We start from the raw sequence: 26,921 nt of genomic DNA on the forward strand, positions 1-26,921 counted from the left end.
TCCATCTGTGGGAGGTCCCTAACTAATTTTAAGGGGGATCCCTCAGGAGTATGTTTTATTTTCACTGGGCTAGGACTACTAGCTTCAGTGCCCTTAATCTGCTGATTGGGAAATTCTTTTGGACAGGGGGCCCCTTGGGGTCCACCACTGGCCTCCCTGACCTCTACAGCCCTGGGCTGACTGAGGCAGGGTAGAGAGGGGCAGGTTACCTGCTCCAGACTGGGTCCCACCTTGGAAGGGTCCACTGACATCAGGGGTTCTGCCAGGCTAGGCCTGACTACCTCTGTGGCAGTTTCTTCACAAGGGGTCAGATCAGTTCCCTGAGGAGGCTGATCTTTTCCTAAAGTCTGGTGGGAGGGAGATTTCTCTTCCTCCTCAATGCTCTCTGTATGAGTGGAGTGATCCATAGTTTCAGGCTTCACAACACTATCATCTGTCTGAGTTTGAGCTGTGGCCATCACAACTCTCCCAACCTTTTCAGGAGGGGGCTCAGTTTGGGTGTGGGCTGTTACCATGACAGCCTTGACAACCTGTTCTGGGAAGGGAGTTGTCTGAGATTGGGTTGTGACTGGCACAACCCTCCTGACCTGTTCAGGGAGGACATCTTGGACTGGGGCTGTGGCTATCACTGCCCCACTAACCTTACCATGGGTATTTACCATTCTAGAATGGGTTTCTTGCTCTACCTCAGCCCAGGCTGAGGTCTCTAAATCATTCCCCAGTAGGCAATCTACAGGCAAGTTGGATGACACTGCCACTCTCTTGGGGCCAGTGACACTTCCCCAGCTGAGATTTACTACTGCCATGGGATGAGTTTTCTTCACTCCATCAATGTTTACCACCTGGTATGTGGCACCAGATAAAAGTTGCCTTGAGGGGACTAGACTCTCAGTCACCATGGTGATGCTAGCCCCTGTATCTCTATAGGCCTCAACTTTCATTCCATTGATGAGGGGCTCCTGTCTGTACTTGCCCAAAGTGTTGGGACAAGTTATGAAGTTGGCAAACCCCATGCCAGTCTCACAGACAAGAGTATCTGAGTTTGGGGACCTGGTTAGGCCAGAGTCCCCAGGAAATCCCAAAGTAAATGCACCCAAATTCTTGGGGGCACTTCCACCACCTGGGGGATTACTACTAGTAGTAACAGGAGGTTTGGGAATGTTACTTGGGGGTATGTTTTCCTTATTGTTATTCTTTGGGCAACTGCTGTCAGTTTTTAAATGACCCACCTGTTTACAGGGATAACAATAAGGTTTCTTCTGGTTTGTTAGAAGCGGCTGTCTCTAGTTGGCAGAGGTATACACTTCTGACAAATAGGGACACACCTTTTCTAGTCAGGGCAAGGAGATCACACACTTAGATAACCCCTGCTCACCCCCTTGGTAGCTTGGCAAAGCAGACAGGCTTATCTCAGAGGCAGTGCGTTAAGCATTTATGACCACATACAGTAATAAAGTGAATACACTACAAATGGACACGACACAGTAGTATTATAAAAATAAGTATTTTTATATAAGGTTTAGCACAAGACCAAATAACGACAAAAATATACCACAGTCTTAATAAATACTCTTGGAAGGAAAAATAATAGTTCAAGCACGGTTTCTTCTTAGCACAAAGTCTTTAGTATCAAAAGCAACTCTTCTTCTCTAAAACACAGTTCTTGGCAACAATGTAACCCACACGGGAGTCACACGACGTCGAGGCAAAGTTAATCCAAAGGTTCGGCGTCGACCGCGAGGAGCGCTACGTCGAGCCCAGAGTCGCACAGACCCCAACAACACAGTACCTTGGAAAAGTGAAGCACTCGATGATCAGCGGCGTCGAGATGTCCGGCGTCGCGTCTTCGGCGTCGATCGGGCCTCGGAGTCGGGGCGATCTGCAGCGGCGTCGACCGAAGTCAGGCGGGAGCAGCGCTCACGGGATGAAGCAGGATACGGCGTCGTCGACGTCGATGTTGCAAGAGTGAGCAGCGCTCACGGCGTCGAGAGGGCTCGAAGTCGATGCGATCAGCGGCGGTGCAGACACGGGGTCACTTGGAGCTGGAGCCGAACTCACTACTCACTGGCGTTGCTGCTGGCGTCGATCGGGCCCGGCGGCCGGCGTCGAGGAAGCGGGACACTGGAGCCGTTACTCACGATGTCGAGCTGGATTCGGCGGCGTCCGTCGGCGTCGAGATTGCTGGATTCTTTCAGAGGTGCTGGATTCACAAACTCCAGCAAATAGCACTTTAACAGATGAAGTCCTTTAGCCCTGTGACTTCAACAGGAGACTGGCACTCTTCCAGCCCTTGGAGATTTTCTCAGCAAAGAGTGAGAGTACACACAAAGTTCCTCTCTCCTGGTTCCTTGGCAAAAATAAAGAAGCAATGCAGGATTCCCCCAACAAACAGCACTCTGGCAGAAGGGGTAGGCAGTCCTTAGATCAGCAGGCTTCTTGTCCTTGGTTCAGGTTTCCTTGTCAGAAGTGATCTGATTTCTTGGTTCAGGGGTCCTTCTCTTATACCCCTTTTTGGCTTTGATCCCTTTGTCCATGCAGGGGAATTTCCCCCCATCCTGGGTTTGTTGTGGGTGTTGCCAGGCCAGAGCACCTGGCCTATTCACTGGGCAGGGCAGAGTCCTCAGCCGCTCAGCAGGAGCGGAGCCAGCATTGTCACTGGCAGGGGCAGGGCCATCAGCTGCCCGGCAGGAGGCGGGCCAGGGAAGTCCCAGGCAAGCACAGAGTCATCAGTCGCCTGGCAGGGGGGCGGAGCCAACATTGTATCAGGCAGGGCAGGCTATCAAGAGCTACTCTCCCCTACTCTCAATGCAAATGCCCCACTCATCCCACACTGACTCATTCAGACTCTCTGGAGCCACCCAGCTCCTGTCACACGCACACCAGAACCAGCAGAGACCGGTAGACAGTTAGACAAGAAAATAGCTACTTTCTAAAAGTGCTATTTTCAAACACAGAGTCCAAAAACCATCCATACAAACGGATGCGTTATTAAACCCTGAGTTCAGGGATACCAAACTCGACATTGCACCATGCTCCCCGAGCCCGCTAGGATTATAGCATTAATAATCCTGGCAGCCCATTCTAACTGATGGAGAGCAGGCTACCTTACAATAGTGAAAAACGACTATGGATGTAATTCACTATTAGGACATGCCAACCTTGTCAGGCTTGTCCTACCTTATGCTTACAATGCACCCTGCCCGTGGGCCTACCATAGGGGTGACTAACATGAAGTTAAGGGAAGGTTTAGGGACTGGCAAGTAGGTGTACTTGCGCAGTCTTCGTGACAGTCAGACTGCACGTGGTCTGGCAATGGCAGACCTTCAGACATACTTTTACTAGGCCGCTCTTGTGGGTGGCACAACATGTGCTGCAAGCCCACTAGCAGCATTTGTCTTTACAAGCCCTGGCACTCCTGGTGCACTCGACTAGGGACTGATAGTAAACCAAATAAGCCAAACATGGAAGTAAAGCAATACAGCAATTTCACATAGGGAGCACTTGCACTGTGGCACTGATCAGCAGTGGCACAGTGCCCAAAGCATATACCAGCAAAAACATCGTAAACAGAAGAGGCAAACAGAAAAAATGGAGGAGAGACTCATGCCAATGATGCCAGGTCTAACACGTGTCCCCTCCAGCTGAAATGTGGGGAGAACTACCCTTACCCTAGGGAGTCCTCATCACTAAGGCGGAAAAATCTGGACAGACCATCAGCATTGGCGTGATCTGTGCCAGGGCGGTGTTCCACCGTGAAGTCCATCCCCTGTAGGGAAATGGACCACCTCAACAGCTTTGGATTCTCACCCCTCATCTGCATCAACCATCTGAGGGGCCGGTGGTCTGTCTGCACCCGGAAGTGAGTCCCAAACAGGTAGGGTCTCAGCTTTTTCAGTGCCCAGACCACAGCAAATGCTTCTCTTTCTATCGCACTCCACCTCTGTTCCCTGGGAAGTAACCTCCTGCTGATGAAGGCTACAGGTAAGTCTCGGCCCTCTTCATTCACCTGAGCTAGAACAGCCCCCACGCCATGCTCTGAAGCGTCCGTCTGGACAACAAATTCTTTAGAAAAGTCGGGTGCCTGGAGTATGGGTGCGGTGCACATTGCAGTTTTCAGGGTGTCAAAGGCCGTCTGACAGGCGTCAGTCCAGTTCACAAGTCGTGGCTGCTTCCTGGAAGTCAGCGAAGTCAAGGGGTGCACAATGTTACCATAATCCTTGACAAACCTCCTGTAGTAACCCGTGAGACCCAGGAAGGCTCTCACCTGAGTCTGGGTTTTGGGCGGTGCCCATGCCAGGATGGTATCAATCTTGGGTTGTAGGGGGGCCACCTTGCCGCTCCCTACTTGGTGCCCCAAGTACACCACTGAACCCTGCCCAATCTGGCACTTACTGGCTTTGATTGTGAGGCCTGCTCTGCGCAGGGCCAACAACACTTCCTGGAGGTGGCACAAGTGTTCCTCCCAGCTGGCGCTGAACACTGCGATGTCGTCCAGGTAGGCGGCACTGAAATCCTCCAGTCCAGCCAAGACCTGGTTGACCAACCTCTGGAAGGTGGCAGGGGCATTCTTCATCCCAAAGGGCATAACCCGGAACTGGTAGTGCCCATCTGGTGTGGAGAATGCTGACCTCTCTTTTGCCCCATCGGTCAAGGCGATCTGCCAGTACCCAGACGTTAGATCAAACGTACTAAGGTACTGGGCAGCCCCTAACCGATCGATGAGCTCATCAGCTCTGGGGATGGGGTGCGCGTCAGTCTTGGTGACTGAATTGAGTCCTCGGTAATCCACACAGAACCGAAGTTCCGGTGAAGCACCAGGCGCTGCAGCCTTTGGAACCAAGACCACGGGGCTGGCCCAAGGACTGCTAGAGGACTCAACCACCCCTAGGGCAAACATCTTGGAGACCTCCTCCTTGATGTATGCTCTGACCTTGTCAGTCACTCTGTAAGCCTTGTGCTTGACAGGAGTGCTGTCCCCGGTGTCTACATCATGGACACACCACTGAGTAACACCAGGAATCAAGGAAAACAGATCAGGGAATTGCCCCAACAAATGGCGACAATCCTGCTGCTGTTCAGGGGTCAGTGTGTCAGAGAGGACAACACCATCCACTGACCCATCTTGCTCTTTTGCATACAGGAGGTCAGGAAGAGGCTCACTCTCCTCCTCCATTCCAGCATCTGTAGCTAGGAGCATGCCCACTTCGGACCTTTCTAAGTGGGGCTTCAAACGGTTGACATGCAGGACCCGCAAGGGGTTCCTGGGAGACTTTAAATCCACCAGGTAGGTGACATCGCTCTTCTTCTCCACAACCTCGAATGGTCCAGTCCACCTGTCCTTGAGCGCACAAGGTTCCACAGGGGACATGACCCAAACTTTCTGTCCAGGCTGAAGCTCTACCAGAGTGGCCCTCTGGTCGTACCACCGCTTCATCTCCTCCTGGCTGGCCTCCAGATTTGCCTGAGCAAGATCCCTGAAGCGCCTAGTCTGGTTCCTAAAGGCCAGCATGTAACTGTATACATCCTGGGGAGGTTTCCTGGGAGATTGCTCCCAGCCTTCTTTGACCAGACTTAAAGGTCCTCTTACCGGGTGACCATACAAAAGCTCAAAGGGGCTGAACCCTAGAGATTTCTGTGGCACCTCACGGTAAGCAAACAACAGGCATGGTAAGAGGACGTCCCATTTACGCCTCATTGGTTCTTCAAGACCCATAATCATGCCTTTAAGGGTACGGTTGAATCTTTCAACCAACCCATTACCTTGAGGGTGGTACGGAGTGGTGAACTTATAAGTTACCCCACACTCCTTCCACAGAGACTTCATATAGTTGGAAATGAAGTTGGTGCCCCGGTCTGACACCACCTCTCTGGGGAACCCCATTCGGGAGAAAACACCCATCAGTGCCCGTCCCACCACGGGGGCAGTCACTGTTCTGAGAGGGATGGCTTCCGGGTACCGTGTGGCATGGTCCACCAAGACCAGGATGAACCTGTTGCCCAGGGCTGTCTTGGGGTCCAGTGGCCCAACAATGTCAATCCCCACCCGGTCAAAGGGGGTACTGACCACGGGAAAAGGTTGGAGGGGAGCCTTCTGCTTCCGCCCGCTTTTCCCACTTGCCTGGCAAGTCTGACAGGTCTTGCAATGGACATCTGTGTCCCTTCGCATCTGAGGCCAATAGAAATGGGTGACAAGCCTGTCATAGGTCTTGTCCTGCCCCAGATGTCCAGCTAAAGGAACGTCATGAGCCAAACCCAGTAGGAAGGCTCTGAAGCGCTGGGGTACCACCAGCACACGGGCTGACCCAGGCTCAGCAGCCTTAGGCTCGCTATACAGGAGGTCGTTCTCCCAGTACACAAAATGTGACCCTGACTGATCACCTGAGGTTTGGGCTGAGGCCTGCTGCCTCATACCCACAAGAGAAGGGCACACTTTCTGTTCTGCACAGAATTCCTCCCTGGAGGGACCACCATCCTGCTGCCAATGGGTCAGCTCGGGCAGGTCTCCCAGTTCGGCAACTTGTTCACCTGTGGGTTCCAGGGCATCCCCCTCGAGGTCTGCCTCCTCCTGGACCACGGGAACTACGGGGGACGGTTTCCCGCGCCCCCTGCCTCTTCTCTTCACAGCTGGGTCCTGGGCCATACTTTCAGGCTCCAGAACCCCATCAACACCCTTACTTGCTGTCATGGATCGAGTGGTTGCACACACCCACTCTGGCACACCCAACATTTTCAAATGTGTCTCCCTCTCCACCTTAGCCCAAGGGGAGTCTTCTAAATCGTTGCCCAGGAGACAATCAACAGGCATGGCGGGCCTCACAGCAACCTGAAGAGTACCTGAAACTCCCCCCCATTCAAAGGAAACTTGAGCTACCTCACACTCTTTCTGGGAGTTGTCAGCAGCTATCACAGGGTAGAATGCGTGGGGAACAACCTGCTCTCTGGACACCAAGTGACACTTGACAGCTGTCACACTCGCTCCGGTGTCTCTGAGAGCTTCCACTCTATGGCCATTAATGGTCACCCACTGCCTATATTTCTTAGTGTTACTAGGCAGAGGGGGTGGAGGGACCAATTCCATGTCTCCTAGAGAGACCAGGGACATCTCCGCGGGACCCTCCCCACCATGGGCAACCATCTCCTCCCCTCCCAGAGCTACACTAGCCAACTGACGGGGTGGTGCACTGGGTAGTGCACCAGACTTCTTCAAGGGACACTGAGGGTCATAAAAACGGTGTCCTACCTGCTTACAAACGAAGCAGGTCAGTGGGCCCCTATGACCAGGTTTACCTGGCGGGGCCTCTGATTTCTTCACAGGGGGAGGCTGGGAACCTTTCCCTTGGTTCCCTTGGGGATTACTTTGGGGCCCTTTCTGGGACTCCTTCTGTTTACCCTTGTCCCCCCCACTCTTCTGCTGGGGACCCTGCCCACCTTTGGCTGAGTCTCCCACTGGACCCTTGTGGACCCGGGTACTGACCCAGCGGTCCGCCTCTTCAGCAAGTTTTCTAGGGTTAGATATCTTGCTATCAATAAGGTGCTGGCGCAGCTCTGGAAAACAGTTATTAGACAAGTGCTCCCAAGCAAATAAATCATAAAGAGCATCATAACTTTCCACTTTGCTGCCCTTTACCCAACCATCCATGGCTCTGCAAAAATATGACACATACTCCACCCACGTGGTACCAGGCAACTTCTTACATTCTCTAAAGGCCTGTCTGTACTTTTCTGGGGTTAGGCCATACCTTAACATTAAAGCATCCTTCATATGAGCATAAGACGTCCTATTCTCAACAGGCATGTCTAACAGGGTATCTCTTCCCTCATTCACAAAGCGACCCCACAACCCCGCTCCCCAATCCTTCTCAGGGACCCGGTGGGCCAACAATGCTAACTCATATGCTTTAAACCACTGACCAATATCCTCATTCTTCTGAAAATCTTTGATCACATCTTTGGGAAAATAAAACCTACTTTCTGCAGGCACAGATGGGACGCTGCCACCAGAGGGATTCAATTCTAACTTTTTAGCTTGGAGCTCCAACTCCCTCAACTTGGTATCACGCTCAAAAGCTAACTTCTCTCTTTCAAACTCTAATCTTTTGATCTCCAAATCAGCTTCTCTCCTGCCTCTTGCATTCTCTATCTCCAACTGCCCATTTATCTTAAGTTTTGCCATTTCCATGTTGTAAGCTCGCTCCTTCGCCCTTTCTTCTCTTTCTTCAGGGGAAAGACCTTTGGAGGAAACACTGCTGCCAGGAGGGGATACAGGCCCAGTCACGGGCACTTCCTCCTCCCCTTCCTCTGTCGGTACCACCACCGGGGCAGAGGGATTCCTGGCCTCTAACCAGGCTTCCAATGCTTTGCGAAATTCTGGTTTGTTTTTGCAGCCTGTGGTAGGAACTTTAAATTGCTTGCAAAGGGATTTCAGCTCCCTTAAGGAATAATCACTTATCTTACTCCTATCAAATTCCTCCTCAACAACAACAAGGGGAGTGACTCCGGCGTCACTCATGGTCAAAACTGGCAGTGTTCAAAAAATCAAGCTTCAGGAAAAGCGGAGAACAAAAATAGAATATCCAACCAAAACAGATTGTGGCTGCGCTATGGTCTGCTTTCACTATGTAGCGCACACTAATCACTGCACATGGGTCATAAATGCAAAGTTCAAAATCCCACCGCTGACCCACCAATGTTAGAAGCGGCTGTCTCTAGTTGGCAGAGGTATACACTTCTGACAAATAGGGACACACCTTTTCTAGTCAGGGCAAGGAGATCACACACTTAGATAACCCCTGCTCACCCCCTTGGTAGCTTGGCAAAGCAGACAGGCTTATCTCAGAGGCAGTGCGTTAAGCATTTATGACCACATACAGTAATAAAGTGAATACACTACAAATGGACACGACACAGTAGTATTATAAAAATAAGTATTTTTATATAAGGTTTAGCACAAGACCAAATAACGACAAAAATATACCACAGTCTTAATAAATACTCTTGGAAGGAAAAATAATAGTTCAAGCACGGTTTCTTCTTAGCACAAAGTCTTTAGTATCAAAAGCAACTCTTCTTCTCTAAAACACAGTTCTTGGCAACAATGTAACCCACACGGGAGTCACACGACGTCGAGGCAAAGTTAATCCAAAGGTTCGGCGTCGACCGCGAGGAGCGCTACGTCGAGCCCAGAGTCGCACAGACCCCAACAACACAGTACCTTGGAAAAGTGAAGCACTCGATGATCAGCGGCGTCGAGATGTCCGGCGTCGCGTCTTCGGCGTCGATCGGGCCTCGGAGTCGGGGCGATCTGCAGCGGCGTCGACCGAAGTCAGGCGGGAGCAGCGCTCACGGGATGAAGCAGGATACGGCGTCGTCGACGTCGATGTTGCAAGAGTGAGCAGCGCTCACGGCGTCGAGAGGGCTCGAAGTCGATGCGATCAGCGGCGGTGCAGACACGGGGTCACTTGGAGCTGGAGCCGAACTCACTACTCACTGGCGTTGCTGCTGGCGTCGATCGGGCCCGGCGGCCGGCGTCGAGGAAGCGGGACACTGGAGCCGTTACTCACGATGTCGAGCTGGATTCGGCGGCGTCCGTCGGCGTCGAGATTGCTGGATTCTTTCAGAGGTGCTGGATTCACAAACTCCAGCAAATAGCACTTTAACAGATGAAGTCCTTTAGCCCTGTGACTTCAACAGGAGACTGGCACTCTTCCAGCCCTTGGAGATTTTCTCAGCAAAGAGTGAGAGTACACACAAAGTTCCTCTCTCCTGGTTCCTTGGCAAAAATAAAGAAGCAATGCAGGATTCCCCCAACAAACAGCACTCTGGCAGAAGGGGTAGGCAGTCCTTAGATCAGCAGGCTTCTTGTCCTTGGTTCAGGTTTCCTTGTCAGAAGTGATCTGATTTCTTGGTTCAGGGGTCCTTCTCTTATACCCCTTTTTGGCTTTGATCCCTTTGTCCATGCAGGGGAATTTCCCCCCATCCTGGGTTTGTTGTGGGTGTTGCCAGGCCAGAGCACCTGGCCTATTCACTGGGCAGGGCAGAGTCCTCAGCCGCTCAGCAGGAGCGGAGCCAGCATTGTCACTGGCAGGGGCAGGGCCATCAGCTGCCCGGCAGGAGGCGGGCCAGGGAAGTCCCAGGCAAGCACAGAGTCATCAGTCGCCTGGCAGGGGGGCGGAGCCAACATTGTATCAGGCAGGGCAGGCTATCAAGAGCTACTCTCCCCTACTCTCAATGCAAATGCCCCACTCATCCCACACTGACTCATTCAGACTCTCTGGAGCCACCCAGCTCCTGTCACACGCACACCAGAACCAGCAGAGACCGGTAGACAGTTAGACAAGAAAATAGCTACTTTCTAAAAGTGCTATTTTCAAACACAGAGTCCAAAAACCATCCATACAAACGGATGCGTTATTAAACCCTGAGTTCAGGGATACCAAACTCGACATTGCACCATGCTCCCCGAGCCCGCTAGGATTATAGCATTAATAATCCTGGCAGCCCATTCTAACTGATGGAGAGCAGGCTACCTTACAATAGTGAAAAACGACTATGGATGTAATTCACTATTAGGACATGCCAACCTTGTCAGGCTTGTCCTACCTTATGCTTACAATGCACCCTGCCCGTGGGCCTACCATAGGGGTGACTAACATGAAGTTAAGGGAAGGTTTAGGGACTGGCAAGTAGGTGTACTTGCGCAGTCTTCGTGACAGTCAGACTGCACGTGGTCTGGCAATGGCAGACCTTCAGACATACTTTTACTAGGCCGCTCTTGTGGGTGGCACAACATGTGCTGCAAGCCCACTAGCAGCATTTGTCTTTACAAGCCCTGGCACTCCTGGTGCACTCGACTAGGGACTGATAGTAAACCAAATAAGCCAAACATGGAAGTAAAGCAATACAGCAATTTCACATAGGGAGCACTTGCACTGTGGCACTGATCAGCAGTGGCACAGTGCCCAAAGCATATACCAGCAAAAACATCGTAAACAGAAGAGGCAAACAGAAAAAATGGAGGAGAGACTCATGCCAATGATGCCAGGTCTAACATGGTTGTTGGAAGGATTCTGGGACCCACCCCCCTCAGTGGATTTTTGGGGCCCTGATGTGGTTTGATCTGTAGATTTATTCCCACCCTTCTCTTGAGGCTTGGTTGATTCCTTTTTCTGGTCACCACCTTGGTTCTTGGGCCTAATCCTGGTTCTGACCCATTTGTCTGCCCTCTTACCCAATTCTTGTGGAGAGGTCAGATCAGAGTCTACCAGGTGCTGGTGTAATAACTGGTTCTGACAATTATTTAAGACTTGCTCTCTCATAATAAGATTATACAATCCTGTGAAGTCAGTAACCTTGCTACCCAGTAGCCAGCCCTCCAAAGCCTTAGTGGCACAATCCACAAAGTCAGACCAGTCCTGAGACTGAGTTTTCTGGGTGTCTCTGAACAGCAACCTGTACTGCTCAGTGGTTAAACCAAACCCATCAACCAGTGTATTCTTCAGGACCTGGTAATTGTTAGCATCCTCTACTCTTGTAGTGAGGAGCTTATCTCTACCTTTACCATCAAAGGAGAGCCACAGTATAGCTGCCCACTGACTCTGGGGAATGCACTGCACAGTGCAGGCCCTCTCCAGAGCAGCCATCCATTTCTGGATATCATCCCCTTGCTTAAAGGGGGGCACTATTTTAGTCAGGTGTTTAGTATCTAAACCCTTCTCTCTATCTCTTGGGAGATTGCTGCCACCAGTGGGAGCTAACCCACTCATCTGCTGCTCTCTTGCCAGGGCAAGCTTCTCTTTGGCCAGGGCAATTTCTTCCCTTTCAATCCTTAGTTCAGCTTGTCTCATCCTAGCTTCATGCTCCCTTCTCTGAGGGGAAGTAAATCTCCTCTGTGGAGGATTCCTTCTCCCCTGAGAAGAGGCATTAGAGTGCAGAGATCTATTGGAGTCCCTAGAAAGAGATCTATCTCTCCTAACTCCAAGGTTAGGCCCACTTCGGGTTAGTACTGGGGGTCCCCCAGATCCTAGCCCAAGTAAGTCTAAGTTGGTCCTGGTTAGCCTTCTGACTACCTCAAGACCTTTGTCTACCTCATCCCCAGAGAGTTCCTCCTGATCCTCCTCCTCCTCAACTGCAGTAGCAGTGTTGGGGAGGTCTGGATCCCCAGAGGTTCCCTCTAAGGCTGGCATATTCCCATCTAGCTGAGAAAGCTTTCTCGCATCATAAGTCTCTAAGAGACCTATTAAAAAGGGAATGGTGGGGTTAGACCCCTGCTTCAGTTTTCTGGAGACACAGATTTGTCTCATCTCCTGAAAACTGAGAGCTGCATATCTTGAAGTGACCTGTGGAGGGTCAACACTGACCAGGGGAGTCTCAGTAGATTCTCCCTGGGTAGACATGCTTTTCTAGTGAGGTGTAAGTGGTGCACTTACCTACACTATGTGTTTGCCTACTGATCCCTTGCTAGAGTTGTAGTTTAGGGTGTGCTAGGCCCTAGGAGCTACAACAGCTGGTTCAGTAGAACTCAGAGTATTCTAAGCTAAGTTATATGTACCTTTAGTACTTATGTGATCTTTCACAAGATATTCTTAGGGCATGTGTGGTAAAACAACAGCAAGCTCAAATCCCAACCGCTGCTCACCAATGTGAGAAGTTGGCCTGATGTGCAGTGTTCCCTATTCTAGTGAGCACTATATATCAGTCCAAACAACCCTTATTGATGATTGGTTGTAAGTCAACCTTATAGACCAGCTATCCTAGTAGCATGGATACGAGCAGTCTAAGGCTAAGACTCTAGAGGGCGTGTTAAGCCAGCTGTTTTACCATCACATTACCCCTTGAACACCCAGTGAAAGGACACCACACAAGTGTTATGAAAATAAACAATGTATTTATTAGAATCACAACAACCCTGTACTCTTTATGAGGACAGGGTGCTAAGCACACAACAAAACTCTTACGAAAATACTTAAGTTAGCACGGTATACACAAATGCCCGAGGGGCACGAAAAACCATATACTTTAAAAGTGGAATGCGAAATTACTAGCAGGTAAGTACAGTATTAATAGGCTTTGGAATCGCTAGGACTTGACTATAGAATCGTTAGATTACTTCTAGGAGACCTAGGGGACTCGGGTGCAGAGTGTGTACTCTCACGCGGGATGCGGGACAAAGTCTATGGAAGCTAGTAAGGGCAAAGTTAGTGTTCACGGGCGAACCCGACCTGGTAGGAAGAAAACGACAGTGGATCCTGACCCTAGGATAGTGAGGCTATGCTGGGACACCGAAGTGCCGAAGTTACCTAGCCCAGGGGCTGCAGCTGCATAGGTCTGAAAAGACGTCGGGAATCTCGTTGCCGGACCAGGAGCCTGGAAGAAGGAAGTTGCTGGCAGGCGACCAGTGAAGAAAAGTTCGAAGGATCCAAGCCTGGATCAAGGAAGAAGAAAACCTGAAAGCAGAGGGGACCAAGTTCTTGGATCACTAGCCAGTGATTAAGTGGGCACCAGGATGGCACCGGGCGAAGTCACCGCAGTCAGGTGAGTGGGCGCTGCTGGGCTCTGCAGTCTCTCGGACCAGGAGGCGTTGTCGGCGACCCGGATGGAGGTGCGAGCTGTCCCACGAAGGTTCTTGCTGTCGACGTCGCTGGACCCAGGATTGGGCAACAAGCCTTGGCAAATGCAAGGCCCACGCGGTGGACCTAAAATGGCGTCTTAGCCGGACCAGGAGGGTCCAGGGTACTTCTCCGATGGGGGGAAGCAAGGGCCAGTCTGGAGCAACCAGACCAGCAGCAGTGTTGTCGTCGGGCGTCGTTCAGAAGGCCACAAGCCAGCGGGCTAGTAGCCAAACAACGCGGTGAGCAGCAAAAAGCAGAAGGGCCCCACGCAGATCGTGGAGATGCTGGGAGGCTGCACTTCGGTGCTGGAGCTGCTCAGGGTCGGGGCTTCTCGGACCCCAAAGCACTCACCAGGAAATTACTCGGCGGGCTTGCTGTGCAGAAGTCGTGCAGTCTTGAAGATGGCCGGTCCCTCGAGGTCTCGTCACACCCACGAATCTCAGCGTGACTGATGATGTAGGTAAAGGTCAGAGGTGCCAGGGAAGCCGGTTCTCGTCGAGCTGGGCAGTCTTGATCCGGAGGAGAGACTTGCAGCAGACCGCAGTGTTCTTAAGATGGTGCCTGCGGATGCAGGGTGACTACTCCTTAGTCACAAGGGAGAAATCTTAGGAAGAAGTCTTGAGTTCCTTTCGTGGAAAGTAGTTTCAGGATTCAAAGATGATCTGATTTGGAAGGGGGCCAGTTCCTACCTTTATCCTGTAAAAAGGGGCTGGCACGCGACTAAGTCCTGCCCTAGGGGTGGGACTAGGAGGGGGGTGGTTACACCCACTTCCTTGGCGGGCTTTTCCCCAGCACAGGGTCTGGAGTGACCCTGGAACTGGTTCCAGCCAGCCTATGCACAGTGAGCACCGGGGTGCCACGTGCAGTCACCTTCCTCTAAAGCCCTGCCTACCTACAATACACAAAACCCTGTCTGGGACGGTGCTGGCACCGCCCCTGGCAGGAAACCCTTTGTCCTTATCTCCTGCTCTGGGAGGACTCCCAGCAGCAGGAGGGCAGACTTGTGTCTCGGTGGCAGCATCCATTTTGTGGAGCTGAGGCTCTGTTGGACTTTAACCGGGGTTAGGGGTTACATACATGTCGTGTCCCTCTAGAAGGGTGGAATGCTAACCCCGTCGCCAGAATTGGCGAGGGGTTAGTATTCCAATTCGTATGACACCTTACTCGACATGTTTTGATAAAGCGATACCAGAGTTGGCATATAACCGCGAGGATTATAATGCACTTAAGAGTATATGGTATGCGATATCATGGAAACGGCTAAGGGATGGATCCCGAAAGCCGCAGACAGGCTCAGCTCATGCAAGAGCACCATCTCACACGATTCCAAGCACTCTGCCTTCAGGATTGTTAAGGCCTGCCATAGGAGTGACTGATAGGAAATCTGTGTGTCCATTTTTAGGGTTAGATATAGGTATACTATATCTAAAGCAAAGGGTGATTACACCACCTTGCCCCAGCTGTCAAGCAGCCAGTTGTGTCAGATTTGGATGGCCAGCCAGGGGTGGCATAATACATGCTGCAGCCCCTGGTAGGCCCTGGGTACACCTATGCCCTGGGTACCTAAGGTACACTGTACAGGGACTGGTAAGGTGACTCAGTATCCAATTTAGATATGTACCTAAGGTACATGGAATCCATTTTACAGAGAGAGCAGTAGGCCTGGGGTCCTGAATAGCAGGGCCCCAGGTCAACTAAGTCAGAAAACCAGCAAAACACCAGGCAAAAAGTTGGGGGCAACCATAGTCAGGGATCTACCTTCCTACAGGGATGCTAACAATTACCAGGTCCTGAAAAATGCACTGGTTGATGGGTTTGGCTTAACCACTGAGCAGTACAGGTTGCTGTTCAGGGATACCCAGAAAACTCAGTCTCAGGACTGGTCTGACTTTGTTGATTGTGCCACTAAGGCTTTGGAAGGCTGGCTACTGGGTAGCAAGGTTACTGACTTCACAGGATTGTATAATCTTATTATGAGAGAGCAAGTCTTAAATAATTGTCAGAACCAGTTATTACACCAGCACCTGGTAGACTCTGATCTGACCTCTCCACAAGAATTGGGTAAGAGGGCAGACAAATGGGTCAGAACCAGGATTAGGCCCAAGAACCAAGGTGGTGACCAGAAAAAGGAATCAACCAAGCCTCAAGAGAAGGGTGGGAATAAATCTCCAGATCAAACCACATCAGGGCCCCAAAAATCCTCTGAGGGGGGTGGGTCCCAGAATCCTTCCAACAACCAGAAGAAACCTTATTGTTATCCCTGTAAACAGGTGGGTCATTTAAAAACTGACAGCAGTTGCCCAAAGAATAACAATAAGGAAAACATACCCCCAAGTAACATTCCCAAACCTCCTGTTACTACTAGTAGTAATCCCCCAGGTGGTGGGAGTGCCCCCAAGAATTTGGGTGCATTTACTCTGGGAGTTCCTGGGGACCCTGGCCTAACCAGGTCCCCTGACTTAGATACTCTTGTCTGTGAGACTGGCATGGGGTTTGCCAACTTCACAACTTGTCCCAACACTTTGGGCAAGTACAGACAGGAGCCCCTCATCAATGGTATAAAAGTTGAGGCCTATAGAGATACAGGGGCTAGCATCACTATGGTGACTGAGAGTCTAGTCCCCTCAAGGCAACTTTTACCTGGTGCCACATACCAGGTGACCAATATTGATGGAGTACAGAGAGATCATCCCATGGCAGTGGTCAATCTCAGCTGGGGAGGTGTCACTGGCCACAAGAGAGTGGCAGTGTCACCAAACTTGCCTGTAGATTGCCTACTGGGGAATGATTTAGAGCTCTCAGCCTGGGCTGAAGTTGAGCAAGAAACCCATTCTAAAATGGTAAACACCCATGGTAAGGTTAGTGGGGCAGTGATAGCCACAGCCCCAGTCCAAGATGTCCTCCCTGAACAGGTCAGGAGGGTTGTGCCAGTCACAACCCAATCTCAGACAACTTCCTTCCCAGAACAGGTTGTCAAGGCTGTCATGGTAACAGCCCACACCCAAACTGAGCCCCCTCCTGAAAAGGTTGGGAGAGTTGTGATGGCCACAGCTCAAACTCAGACAGATGATAGTGTTGTGAAGCCTGAAACTATGGATCACTCCACTCAGACAGAGAGCATTGAGGAGGAAGAGAAATCTCCCTCCCACCAGACTTCAGGAAAAGATCAGTCTCCTCAGGGAACTGATCTGACCCCTTGTGAAGAAACTGCCACAGAGGTAGTCAGGCCTAGCCTGGCAGAACCCCTGATGTCAGTGGACCCTTCCAAGATGGGACCCAGTCTGGAGCAGGTAACCTGCCCCTCTCTACCCTGCCTCAGTGAGCCCAGGGCTGTAGAGGTCAGGGAGGCCAGTGGTGGACCCCAAAGGGCCCCCTGTCCAAAAGAATTCCCCAATCAGCAGATTAAGGGCACTGAAGCTAGTAGTCCTAGCCAAGTGAAAATAAAACCAACTCCTGAGGGATCCCCCTTAAATTTAGTTAGGGACCTCCCACAGATGGACACTGTTGGGCACAGCCAAACCTGGGACCTGAGGGCCCCAAACCTGACCTGTCCCTCCAGTAAGCCAAACAGAGGGACCCAACCTCCAGCTGTAGGTAGCCAGAGGTTGACCCTGAGAGCCCAAAACAACTCAGTCTTGGAAAGAAAGGCCTCTATGGTGGAAAATGATTGGAGGAAGCTGAGCCCAAAATTAGTGGAGCCTCACTTCAGTACTCCATTTCAGCACCAGCCTTTTACTTTGCCAAAACACACCACAGGTAGAGATTCCCTATGGTGGAGACCCTCAGACACCCTTAGGGTGAGGGATTGCTTAGTGGACCATGAGATAGGGGGTAACCATGCCAGTGCTGGTACTTCCTTATATGGCCACTCAGGCAATATAGGCTTACCTGGCAAGGCTAGCCTTATCTCCTTTCGTTTGGGGGGGGGTTATGTAGGAAGGTAGATCCCTGACTATGGTTGCCCCCAACTTTTTGCCTGGTGTTTTGCTGGTTTTCTGACTTAGTTGACCTGGGACCCTGCTATTCAGGACCCCAGGCCTACTGCTCTCTCTGTAAAATGGATTCCATGTACCTTAGGTACATATCTAAATTGGATACTGAGTCACCTTATCAGTCCCTGTACAGTGTACCTTAGGTACCCAGGGCATAGGTGTACCCAGGGCCTACCAGGGGCTGCAGCATGTATTATGCCACCCCTGACTGGCCATCCAAATCTGACACAACTGGCTGCTTGACAGCTGGGGCAAGGTGGTGTAATCACCCTTTGCTTTAGATATAGTATACCTATATCTAACCCTAAAAATGGACACACAGATCTCCTATCAGTCACTCCTATGGCAGGCCTTAACAATCCTGAAGGCAGAGTGCTTGGAATCGTGTGAGATGGTGCTCTGGCATGAGCTGAGCCTGTCTGCGGCTTTCGGGATCCATCCCTTAGCCGTTTCCATGATATCGCATACCATATACTCTTAAGTGCATTATAATCCTCGCGGTTATATGCCAACTCTGGTATCGCTTTATCAAAACATGTCGAGTAAGGTGTCATACGAATTGGAATACTAACCCCTCCCCAATTCTGGCGACGGGGTTAGCATTCCACCCTTCTAGAGGGACACGACATGTATGTAACCTGTAACCCCGGTTAAAGTCAGACATAGCCTCAGCTCCACAAAATGGATGCTGCCACCGAGACACAAGTCTGCCCTCCTGCTTCTGGGAGTCCTCCCAGAGAAGGAGGCAAGGACAAAGGGTTTCCTGCCAGGGGCGGTGCCAGCACCGTCCCAGACAGGGTTTTGTGTATTCTAGGTAGGCAGGGCTTTAGAGGAAGGTGACTGCACGTGGCACCCCGGTGCTCACTGTGCATAGGCTGGCTGGAACCAGTTCCAGGGTCACTCCAGACCCTGTGCTGGGGAAAAGCCCGCCAAGGAAGTGGGTGTAACCACCCCCCTCCTAGTCCCACCCCTAGGGCAGGACTTAGTCGCGTGCCAGCCCCTTTTTACAGGATAAAGGTAGGAACTGGCCCCCTTCCAAATCAGATCATCTTTGAATCCTGAAACTACTTTCCACGAAAGGAACTCAAGACTTCTTCCTAAGATTTCTCCCTTGTGACTAAGGAGTAGTCACCCTGCATCCGCAGGCACCATCTTAAGAACACTGCGGTCTGCTGCAAGTCTCTCCTCCGGATCAAGACTGCCCAGCTCGACGAGAACCGGCTTCCCTGGCACCTCTGACCTCTACCTACATCATCAGTCACGCTGAGATTGGTGGGTGTGACGAGACCTCGAGGGACCGGCCATCTTCAAAACTGCACGACTTCTGCACAGCAAGCCCGCCGAGTAATTTCCTGGTGAGTGCTTTGGGGTCCGAGAAGCCCCGACCCTGAGCAGCTCCAGCACCGAAGTGCAGCCTCCCAGCATCTCCACGATCTGCGTGGGGCCCTTCTGCTTTTTGCTGCTCACGGCGTTGTTTGGCTACTAGCCCGCTGGCTTGTGGCCTTCTGAACGACGCCCGACGACATCACTGCTGCTAGTCTGGTTGCTCCAGACTGGCCCTTGCTTCCCTCCATCGGAGAAGTACCCTGGACCCTCCTGGTCCGGCTAAGACTCCATTTTAGGTCCACCGCGTGGGCCTTGCATTTGCCAAGACTTGTTGCCCAATCCTGGGTCCAGCGACGTCGACAGCAAGAACCTTCGTGGGACAGCTCGCACCTCCATCCTGGTCGTCGACAACGCCTCCTGGTCCGAGAGACTGCAGAGCCCAGCAGCGCCCACTCACCTGACTGCGGCGACTTCGCCCGGTGCCATCCTGGTGCCCACTTAATCACTGGCTAGTGATTCAAGAACTTGGTCCCCTCTGCTTTCAGGTTTTCTTCTTCCTTGATCCAGGCTTGGATCCATCGAACTTTTCTTCACTGGTCGCCTGCCAGCAACGTCCTTCTTCCAGGCTCCTGGTCCGGCAACGAGATTCCCGACGTCTTTTCAGACCTATGCAGCTGCAGCCCCTGGGCTAGGTAACTTCGGCACTTCGGTGTCCCAGCATAGCCTCACTATCCTAGGGTCAGGTTCCACTGTCGTTTTCTCCCTACCAGGTCGGGTTCGCCCGTGAACACTAACTTTGCCTTTACTAGCTTCCATAGACTTTGTCCCGCATCCCGCGTGAGAGTGCACACTCTGCACCCGAGTCCCCTAGGCCTCCTAGAAGTAATCTAACGATTCTGTAGTCAAGTCCTAGCGATTCCAAAGCCTATTAGTACTGTACTTACCTGCTAGTAATTTCGCATTCCACTTTTAAAGTATATGGTTTTTCGTGCCCCTCGGGCAGTTGTGTATACCGTGCTAACTTAAGTATTTTCGTAAGAGTTTTGTTGTGTGCTTAGCACCCTGTCCTCATAAAGAGTACAGGGTTGTGATTCTAATAAATACACTGTTTATTTTCATAACACTTGTGTGGTGTCCTTTCACTGGGTGTTCAAGGGGTAATGTGATGGTAAAACAGCTGGCTTAACACGCCCTCTAGAGTCTTAGCCTTAGACTGCTCGTATCCATGCTACTAGGATAGCTGGTCTATAAGGTTGACTTACAACCAATCATCAATAAGGGTTGTTTGGACTGATATATAGTGATCACTAGAATAGTGAACACTGCACATCAGGCCAACTTCTCACACACACCATCACATTTCCTGGATCAAAAGAGTGCTAATCCAAAACTACATCGAGGAGTACTGTACATCAAAATACATTTCTGGGACGTCACTGTACATCACAATCTTGAGAACAACACCACCATATACATACATTGCAATTATAATTGCTTTAAGGGTCATCTGCAGCCGCAGAATTGAGCCAGATCACGAAGGGTTCCCATATGTCTCTCGGACGAGATTTGGTCGGTAAAAGTTCCTAAGAGCTTGCCAACTGTGTGTCACGCTCGTAACCCACTCCTTCATTGTCGGAGGCAGGGCCGCCCAACAGTGTATAGCCACCTGTCTTTTGGCCATTAGAAGTAACATTTCCAGTAGTTTGTGTAATTTCGGTGGCGCGCTCAGCAGAACAGCTACTCTGCCCATCCGGTAATTGTTTTAATCTCACTGTGATGCTAGTTTTTAAATCGCCGCAATCTCTAGGGAACCCTTAAAGTAATTGCACTTACACGCTTTCTTGCACCTTCTGACACCTCGCACCCGCGCTATCCCCAGTCCACCACGGGAATTTTCCCGATTGATGTGGAGGGAGGCGCGGTTCATTATAAAACTTCCGGGCTAGAGGGGAGGAGGGTGCAACGTCATTGGCTGCTCACTTCTCTAATCTGCAGCACAAAAACCTGATGCCATACGCTTCACGCAGCGGACGTGCGCGGCGGGCCGGGCCGACGGCGCGCCAAAGGCAAGCCCGCCTGCGCCCGTCCGCGGCCGGCGCCATAACCCCTGCTCGTTCACCACTCATGTCAGGCGCTACAGACCCATCTCCCTCAACAAACTAAGAGGAAAACCCCCTGCTTTATGCGGCTTCTCGTGGAACCTAGTAGATCAACACACCACATGCTCACACTGTGGATTTGAGCTTTTTTCTGCCCCACTAACCAAAAAAACTCAGCGAAGCATGTACCTCTTGAATTGCAGGCCACTCTCTGAACACACTATGGAAATCTCCATGCTTTTAGAGGAGCTCAACCCAGATGTTCTGTTTCTGACAGAGACCTGGCTCAACACAGAGTCAGAACCTGATCTCATCCAGTCCCTCCCCCAAGGATATCAAATACTACGTGAAGACCGCATAGTGGGAAGAGGAGGTGGCCTAGCAGTCATCCATATAGATTGTTATAGATGTCGCAGCTCCCCTCACCCGATACCAGACTTCGAAAGTCTCTCTTCCGCCATAGACTTCTTCCCCACTAGCACCTTTTCTGGGATACTTATATATCGCCCACCGGAACCTTTGGACACTTCCTTGATACCCTTTCCCCCATTATAGCCAACCTAGCATGCAGCCCATCTAATTTTACACTATTAGGGGATTTTAACATCCATTTTGACGACACCTCAGACCACACCGCTTTAAAATGACCTCCAGCTTCTCCGCACTATACCTTAAACTTGTGCTTAAACCGACCCACACCAAAGGTCATCTACTTGACCCCGTGTTTAGCAACTGGGCAGGTCTTATAGTAAGAACTCCCCCCCCCTCCTGTGGACGGACCACTTCCTGATTTCCCTTTCCTGGGTCACCCCAAACCCCACTCTCCTACCAATACAGTTATTCGTAGGAAACGTAATTGGTCAAAACTCCCCCTAGTTTACTGGCTGGCAGCTCTTGAAACTTCCAGACCATCTAACAACCCTGACCCCCACTCAAGCCAACGAGGAGTATAATAGATGGATCTCCAATTCACTAGAGTCTGTACTCCCTATGAAACGTACCAAACCCAAGCACAGGGCCAGGACTGCCCCCTGGTACTCCTCTGGATTATGGGAAAAGAAATGTCACTGCCAAAAATTAGAGAGGAAATAGCGACTGGATTACTCCCCTTCCAGCAAAACTGCATATAGATAAGCGATAAAAACCTACAAAAACAAAATTAAAATTGCACAATCAACTTTTTTTGAAGGAAAAATTAACGATGCTGCCTCCAGGCCAAAGGAAATATACTGCATTCTGAAAAACACTCCTCAAGCTCCCAGAAAAACCTCTAAACACCATCAATGCACAAACCCGTTGCAACACCTGGTAGAGTTCTTCTTCCAAAAAATACAAACCATTTATACCTCCTTTTCCCCCACTAAGATCCACACTCCACTCACCAAATCACCTGAATCAGGGCCCCAGCCCCTAGACACACTCGAATCACTTCCCCCCTCACTCCTACCATGCTAGAATCCATCATGCATCAGGTTAAATCCGGCTCCCCCAAAGATCTGGCACTCCCACGGACCTTGCTGCCAGTCACTAGCAACATCCTTCCCACCATACTTGACCTGCTTAATGCCTCCCTATTGGCTGGCCCTGTCCTGCTTCCCTAGAAGCGGGCCAGGGTGAAAGCCAGCCTCCAAAAACCCGACCTAGACCAGGATAACCCCAGTAACTATCAACCAATTTTCCTGTTACCTTGGGTGAGCAAGATCCTTGAGAAACATGCCTACATAGTATTGGCAGAGTTATTAGAGACCAATCACCTGCTCGCCCCTCCCAGACGGGATTCCGTCCCATGCATTTGACTAAAACCACCCTCGTCGCAGTGACGGAGGAGGCCAGGTAGACCCTGGATCAAGGAGGCTCTGCAGCAATCATTCTCCCTGACCTAAGTGCCGCCTTCGACACTGTAAGCCACAACATTCTACTTCATCGACTCATCAAATTAGAAGTCGCAGGAAAAGCAATTGCCTTTTTTGAATCCTTCCTTTCAGACCGCCCCTTCCAGATTTTTGAGGGCGAAACCACATCCTCCAGCAAGCCTCTTGGCTGCGGTGTGCCGCAGGGTTCTTCTTTGAGCCCTACGCTGTTTAATATATATATATATGAACCCCCTAGCTGAGATTGTCTGCCCCTTGGAGATAAAAATCATCACCTATGCCGATGCTAGTGGTGGCTCATAATCAACCCCACACCGCGCATAACAGCTTGAGTGACTGCTTAGAAGAAGTGACCAAATGGATGACATCGTCATGTCTCAAGTTGAACGGAGACAAAACTGAGCTGATGCTCTTAGGTAACCCCCCCCCCCCCCCAAGCTCACCATCAACGCATTATGGCCTACCTGCCTTGGCCCTGCTTCCATACCAAAGGACACAATCAAGAGCCTGGGCATCTGGCTGGACAAGTCCCTTAACTTTAATTGTCAAGCAGCTAAACTTTCACCCACTTGCTTTGGTCTACTTAGGCTTCTACGGAAAATTCTCCCCTTACTGCCTTTCCAAGCAAGACAGATCATGATCCAGGGCCTCATCTTGTCTCGTCTAGATTTTGGGAATGCCCTTTACCTAGGGTCCCCCAAACCACCCTGCGCAAGCTCCAGATCATCCAAAATTACGCAGCCTGAACACTCCTCTAGATCCCCCGCAGACTCCCAGTCAAACCCAGACTTAGGAGCCTACACTCGCTCCCAGTCAGAGAAAGAATTGAAGTTAAGGCCCTGTGCATCACCCACCGAGCCTTTTTGAAAACAGGCGCTGTCATCAATCATTCATTGGTCACCCCCTACCATCGGAACAGACAGCTTAGGGCAGCATCCTCTCTCCACGCCACTGTGTCCAGGATTAGGAGAGCCAGATGTGGGGGCCGTTCGTTCTCCTATAACTTGGCTAAACTTTGGAACTCCCTTCCCCTACGTCTGCGATCAGAGTCCAATTTACTCTCCTCTGTAAACAGTTAAAAACCCTGCTTTTTAATAAATCCTGAATAATGTCCAACTGTTCACCTGGACACGTTGTCTGTAGCGCTAGGATGACTGAGGGTAGCTGTCGCGCTTAATAAATGGTCTTTTCACTTCATTTCACTGTCTCAATAATTCCCAACAAGGAGAGCAATGGCGTACAGGGCTGGTCCAGCCCAGTAATGACTTTCATGTTGCGCAGTATGTTGAGCCAGAAGTTTGCTATGGGTCTACACTGCCATGCTGAATGTAAGAAGGTCGCCTGGGGAGCACCACAGCACCAACAGCTATTATCTGCGTGTAGCCCCATCTTATGTAGTTGCTGGAGTGCAATAAAGGCAGCGGAGATACTTAAAGTGGATGAGCCGGAGACGGTAATTGGGCGATAATCGCTCTAACTGTCTGCAACTGAGGTCCCACTGCTCATCCGCGAGACTTTCCCCCAGATCCGCCTCCCACGACCTGCTAGAAGTTGGGTCAATGATAGGGAATGCCTTCAGGGTGATTTTATAAATACAAGAAATAAGTTTTCACCCCGATTCCACTGCCAGTAGGTTTTCCAGTGCCGGCAATGTCGGCGGCGGGTCTGGCAATGTAGGGAACTTATTCTTGCAAACACACAGACCTGATAGTAAAGTAGCATATCTAGCGCTGAGGGCGGTGTAGGGTTTGCAATTTGCTGTAGTGTGAGGAAGGTATCCTCCGGGTAGAGACCACCGCCTGTCTGATTGTTATGTGTGGACGCACGTTCCTGTGCCTTGGCTTCCATGAGTGGGGGGGATCAGCGGATTATTTGGTAATGGCATGGATGGGGCATACAGTACATCTAAGTGTGTTCATTTGCGAAGACCCTCCCATGCCCACCTCATAACTTGTACAGTGTCAATTTTGTCGTGTGGGCGCTTGTTTGGGTGATATAGTGTTGTGGATAATGGGAGAGGTGCTGCCCTATCTATTACGATTGCAACGTGTGGCTGAAAAGGTGTGGGGTGCACCCAGAAGTGTAAGAATTGTGCCTGGGCACTGTAGGTGTAGAGGACAGAGTCCGGGGTCTCCATTCCGCCCTGTGCTTGTGGTAGTGTCAGGTCCTCCCAGGATATCCTTGGCTGTCCCCCAGCCCACACGAGCTCAATCATAAGTGACCTGAGGCAATTAAAGAAATGCACTGTGAGTGGCAAAGGGATGTTGACTAAGAGAAACAACAGTTTAGGAAGAATAATCATCTTGGCCACTGCTTAGCGGCCGGCCAAGGAGAGGGAGAGTTTTCCATCTTTTTACTCTTTCTTCGTTCCAGGCCACAACCCTGGCATAATTGCCTGTCCAAAGTTCCTTCAGATTACTGCTAAACCATATGCCCAGATAACGAATCGGGCCGGATGCCCAGACTAACGGATAGTCAGTTTCGAAAGCCGGGGTTTCAGGTGTGAGCGGGAGGATCACAGATTTACTCAAATTGATGTTCACTCCGGAGAGTCTGCCATATCGCACGACCTCACGTGTCATAGGCGCCAAGTTGTCTTTGGGGTTCACTATATATAAAGGGATGTCACCCACGTACATCAACACAGTGAGGGCCCTGGTTGTGAATCCAATCCCTTGAATGGTGTGGTGCTGCCGCAGGCGAGCCGCCAGTGGTTCTGTCGAAAGCGCGAACAATAACGGCGACAAGGGGTAGCCTTGTCTGGTGCCCCGTGTGATAACTATTGGCTCAGAGATCAGTCCACTGATCCTCAGCCGTGCAGTGGGTAGCGTGTAGAGAAGTTGGATTTGAGGGATAAAAAGCGGGCTCAGTCCTAGTCTTCTAAAAAGCGGGAAAAGGAATCCCCACTCCAGAGAATCGAACGCCTTAGTGGCATCTAGGAGTGCAGCGATCGCAGATACGTGTAGGAAGAGGTAGTTCAGCAGCCCAAACAGCGTTATAAGATTAAGTGAGGTTGATAGTGCCGGCACAAAGCCAGATTGGTCCGGCCAGACTATCAATGGTAACAATGGCTGAAGCCTGGTGGCCAGAAGTTTGGCAAAAATCTTGGCGTCCAGATTAATTAGTGAGAGTAGGCGGTATGAATCACATTGTTGAGGCTCCTTGTTCGGTTTTAAAAGAGTTTTTATAATGGCCTTGCGCATTGATCCAGGAAGAATGCCTTCCTGCAGTGCCTCATGGTATACCGCCAGGAGGTGAAGGGCAAGAAACTCCAAGTATTCTTTATAAAATTTTGCAGTGAGCCCTGTCAGACCGGTGCCTCATCTGCCTGCATGCTGCCAATGACGCAGCGTACTTCCTCAACAGTGATTGGGATATCAAGGTATTTGCGATGTGCTCTGCTGAGCCATAGGAGCTCTATGGAGTTGAAGCAGTCTTCTAGGACCAAATCTGGTGGGGTTGTTTGAGATGTATATAATTGTGCATAAAAATCCCTCATAGTGTCAAGAATATCAGGTGGAGAGTGTACCACACCATTAGTGGGGGCAGTGAGCACGGTGATGAAGGTGGAGCTTCTGGGTGGGCGCAAAAGATTCTCAAGTGTCTTGCCCGGCCTGTCTCCCTCGCCATATCTAAGCTTGTTTGCGTATTTGAGTAGGAAATTTATCTCCCTATCAGCCACATCCTGATACTCAGTGAGTTGACTGTGAATACACCCCAATGCCGTAGCTGACGGTACTGTGAAATACTGTGGCTCCAGTAAATGCAATTCCAAGTCAAGCCGGCTCAGGCTGCCGCGGATATCTTGGAGTACTCTGGTCTGTCCCGCTATGCAGTGCTCCCGGATGGCCACCTTGAATGCTTCCCAGAGCTTGCCAGCGGTTTCCACGTAACCCATAGTATGTTCACAGCAGTCTGTAATCTGTGTGTGGATTTCTTCCCTGAAAGCTGCGTCGAGTAGAGCGTGAGGTGGTAAACGCCACATAAATGTTTGTATGTAGGGTTTGGGTATCTGAAGGGTCAGTG

At 50.9% G+C, this 26,921-nt stretch overlaps 2 protein-coding genes across 2 annotated transcripts in view; one reads left to right on the forward strand and one right to left on the reverse strand.

Annotated features, from left to right (window-relative positions):
• LOC144761319 (uncharacterized) overlaps window positions 1-25,363 on the forward strand; it is a 30,786-nt gene extending 5,423 nt beyond the window's left edge. Inside the window, exons 2-3 of the mRNA XM_078646759.1 lie at window positions 15,376-17,027; window positions 25,269-25,363. Coding sequence (XP_078502885.1) covers window positions 15,581-17,027; window positions 25,269-25,363 — 1,542 coding nt within the window. The 5' untranslated portion in view covers window positions 15,376-15,580. The remainder of the gene's footprint in view (window positions 1-15,375; window positions 17,028-25,268) is intronic.
• LOC144763137 (fatty acid-binding protein, brain-like) overlaps window positions 1-26,921 on the reverse strand; it is a 464,561-nt gene that overhangs the window by 165,646 nt on the left and 271,994 nt on the right. The gene's annotated exons all lie outside the window — the stretch shown is intronic.

This window comes from Lissotriton helveticus, chromosome 6 (genome assembly GCF_964261635.1).
Source record: "Lissotriton helveticus chromosome 6, aLisHel1.1, whole genome shotgun sequence".
Classification (NCBI taxonomy): domain Eukaryota; kingdom Metazoa; phylum Chordata; class Amphibia; order Caudata; family Salamandridae; genus Lissotriton; species Lissotriton helveticus.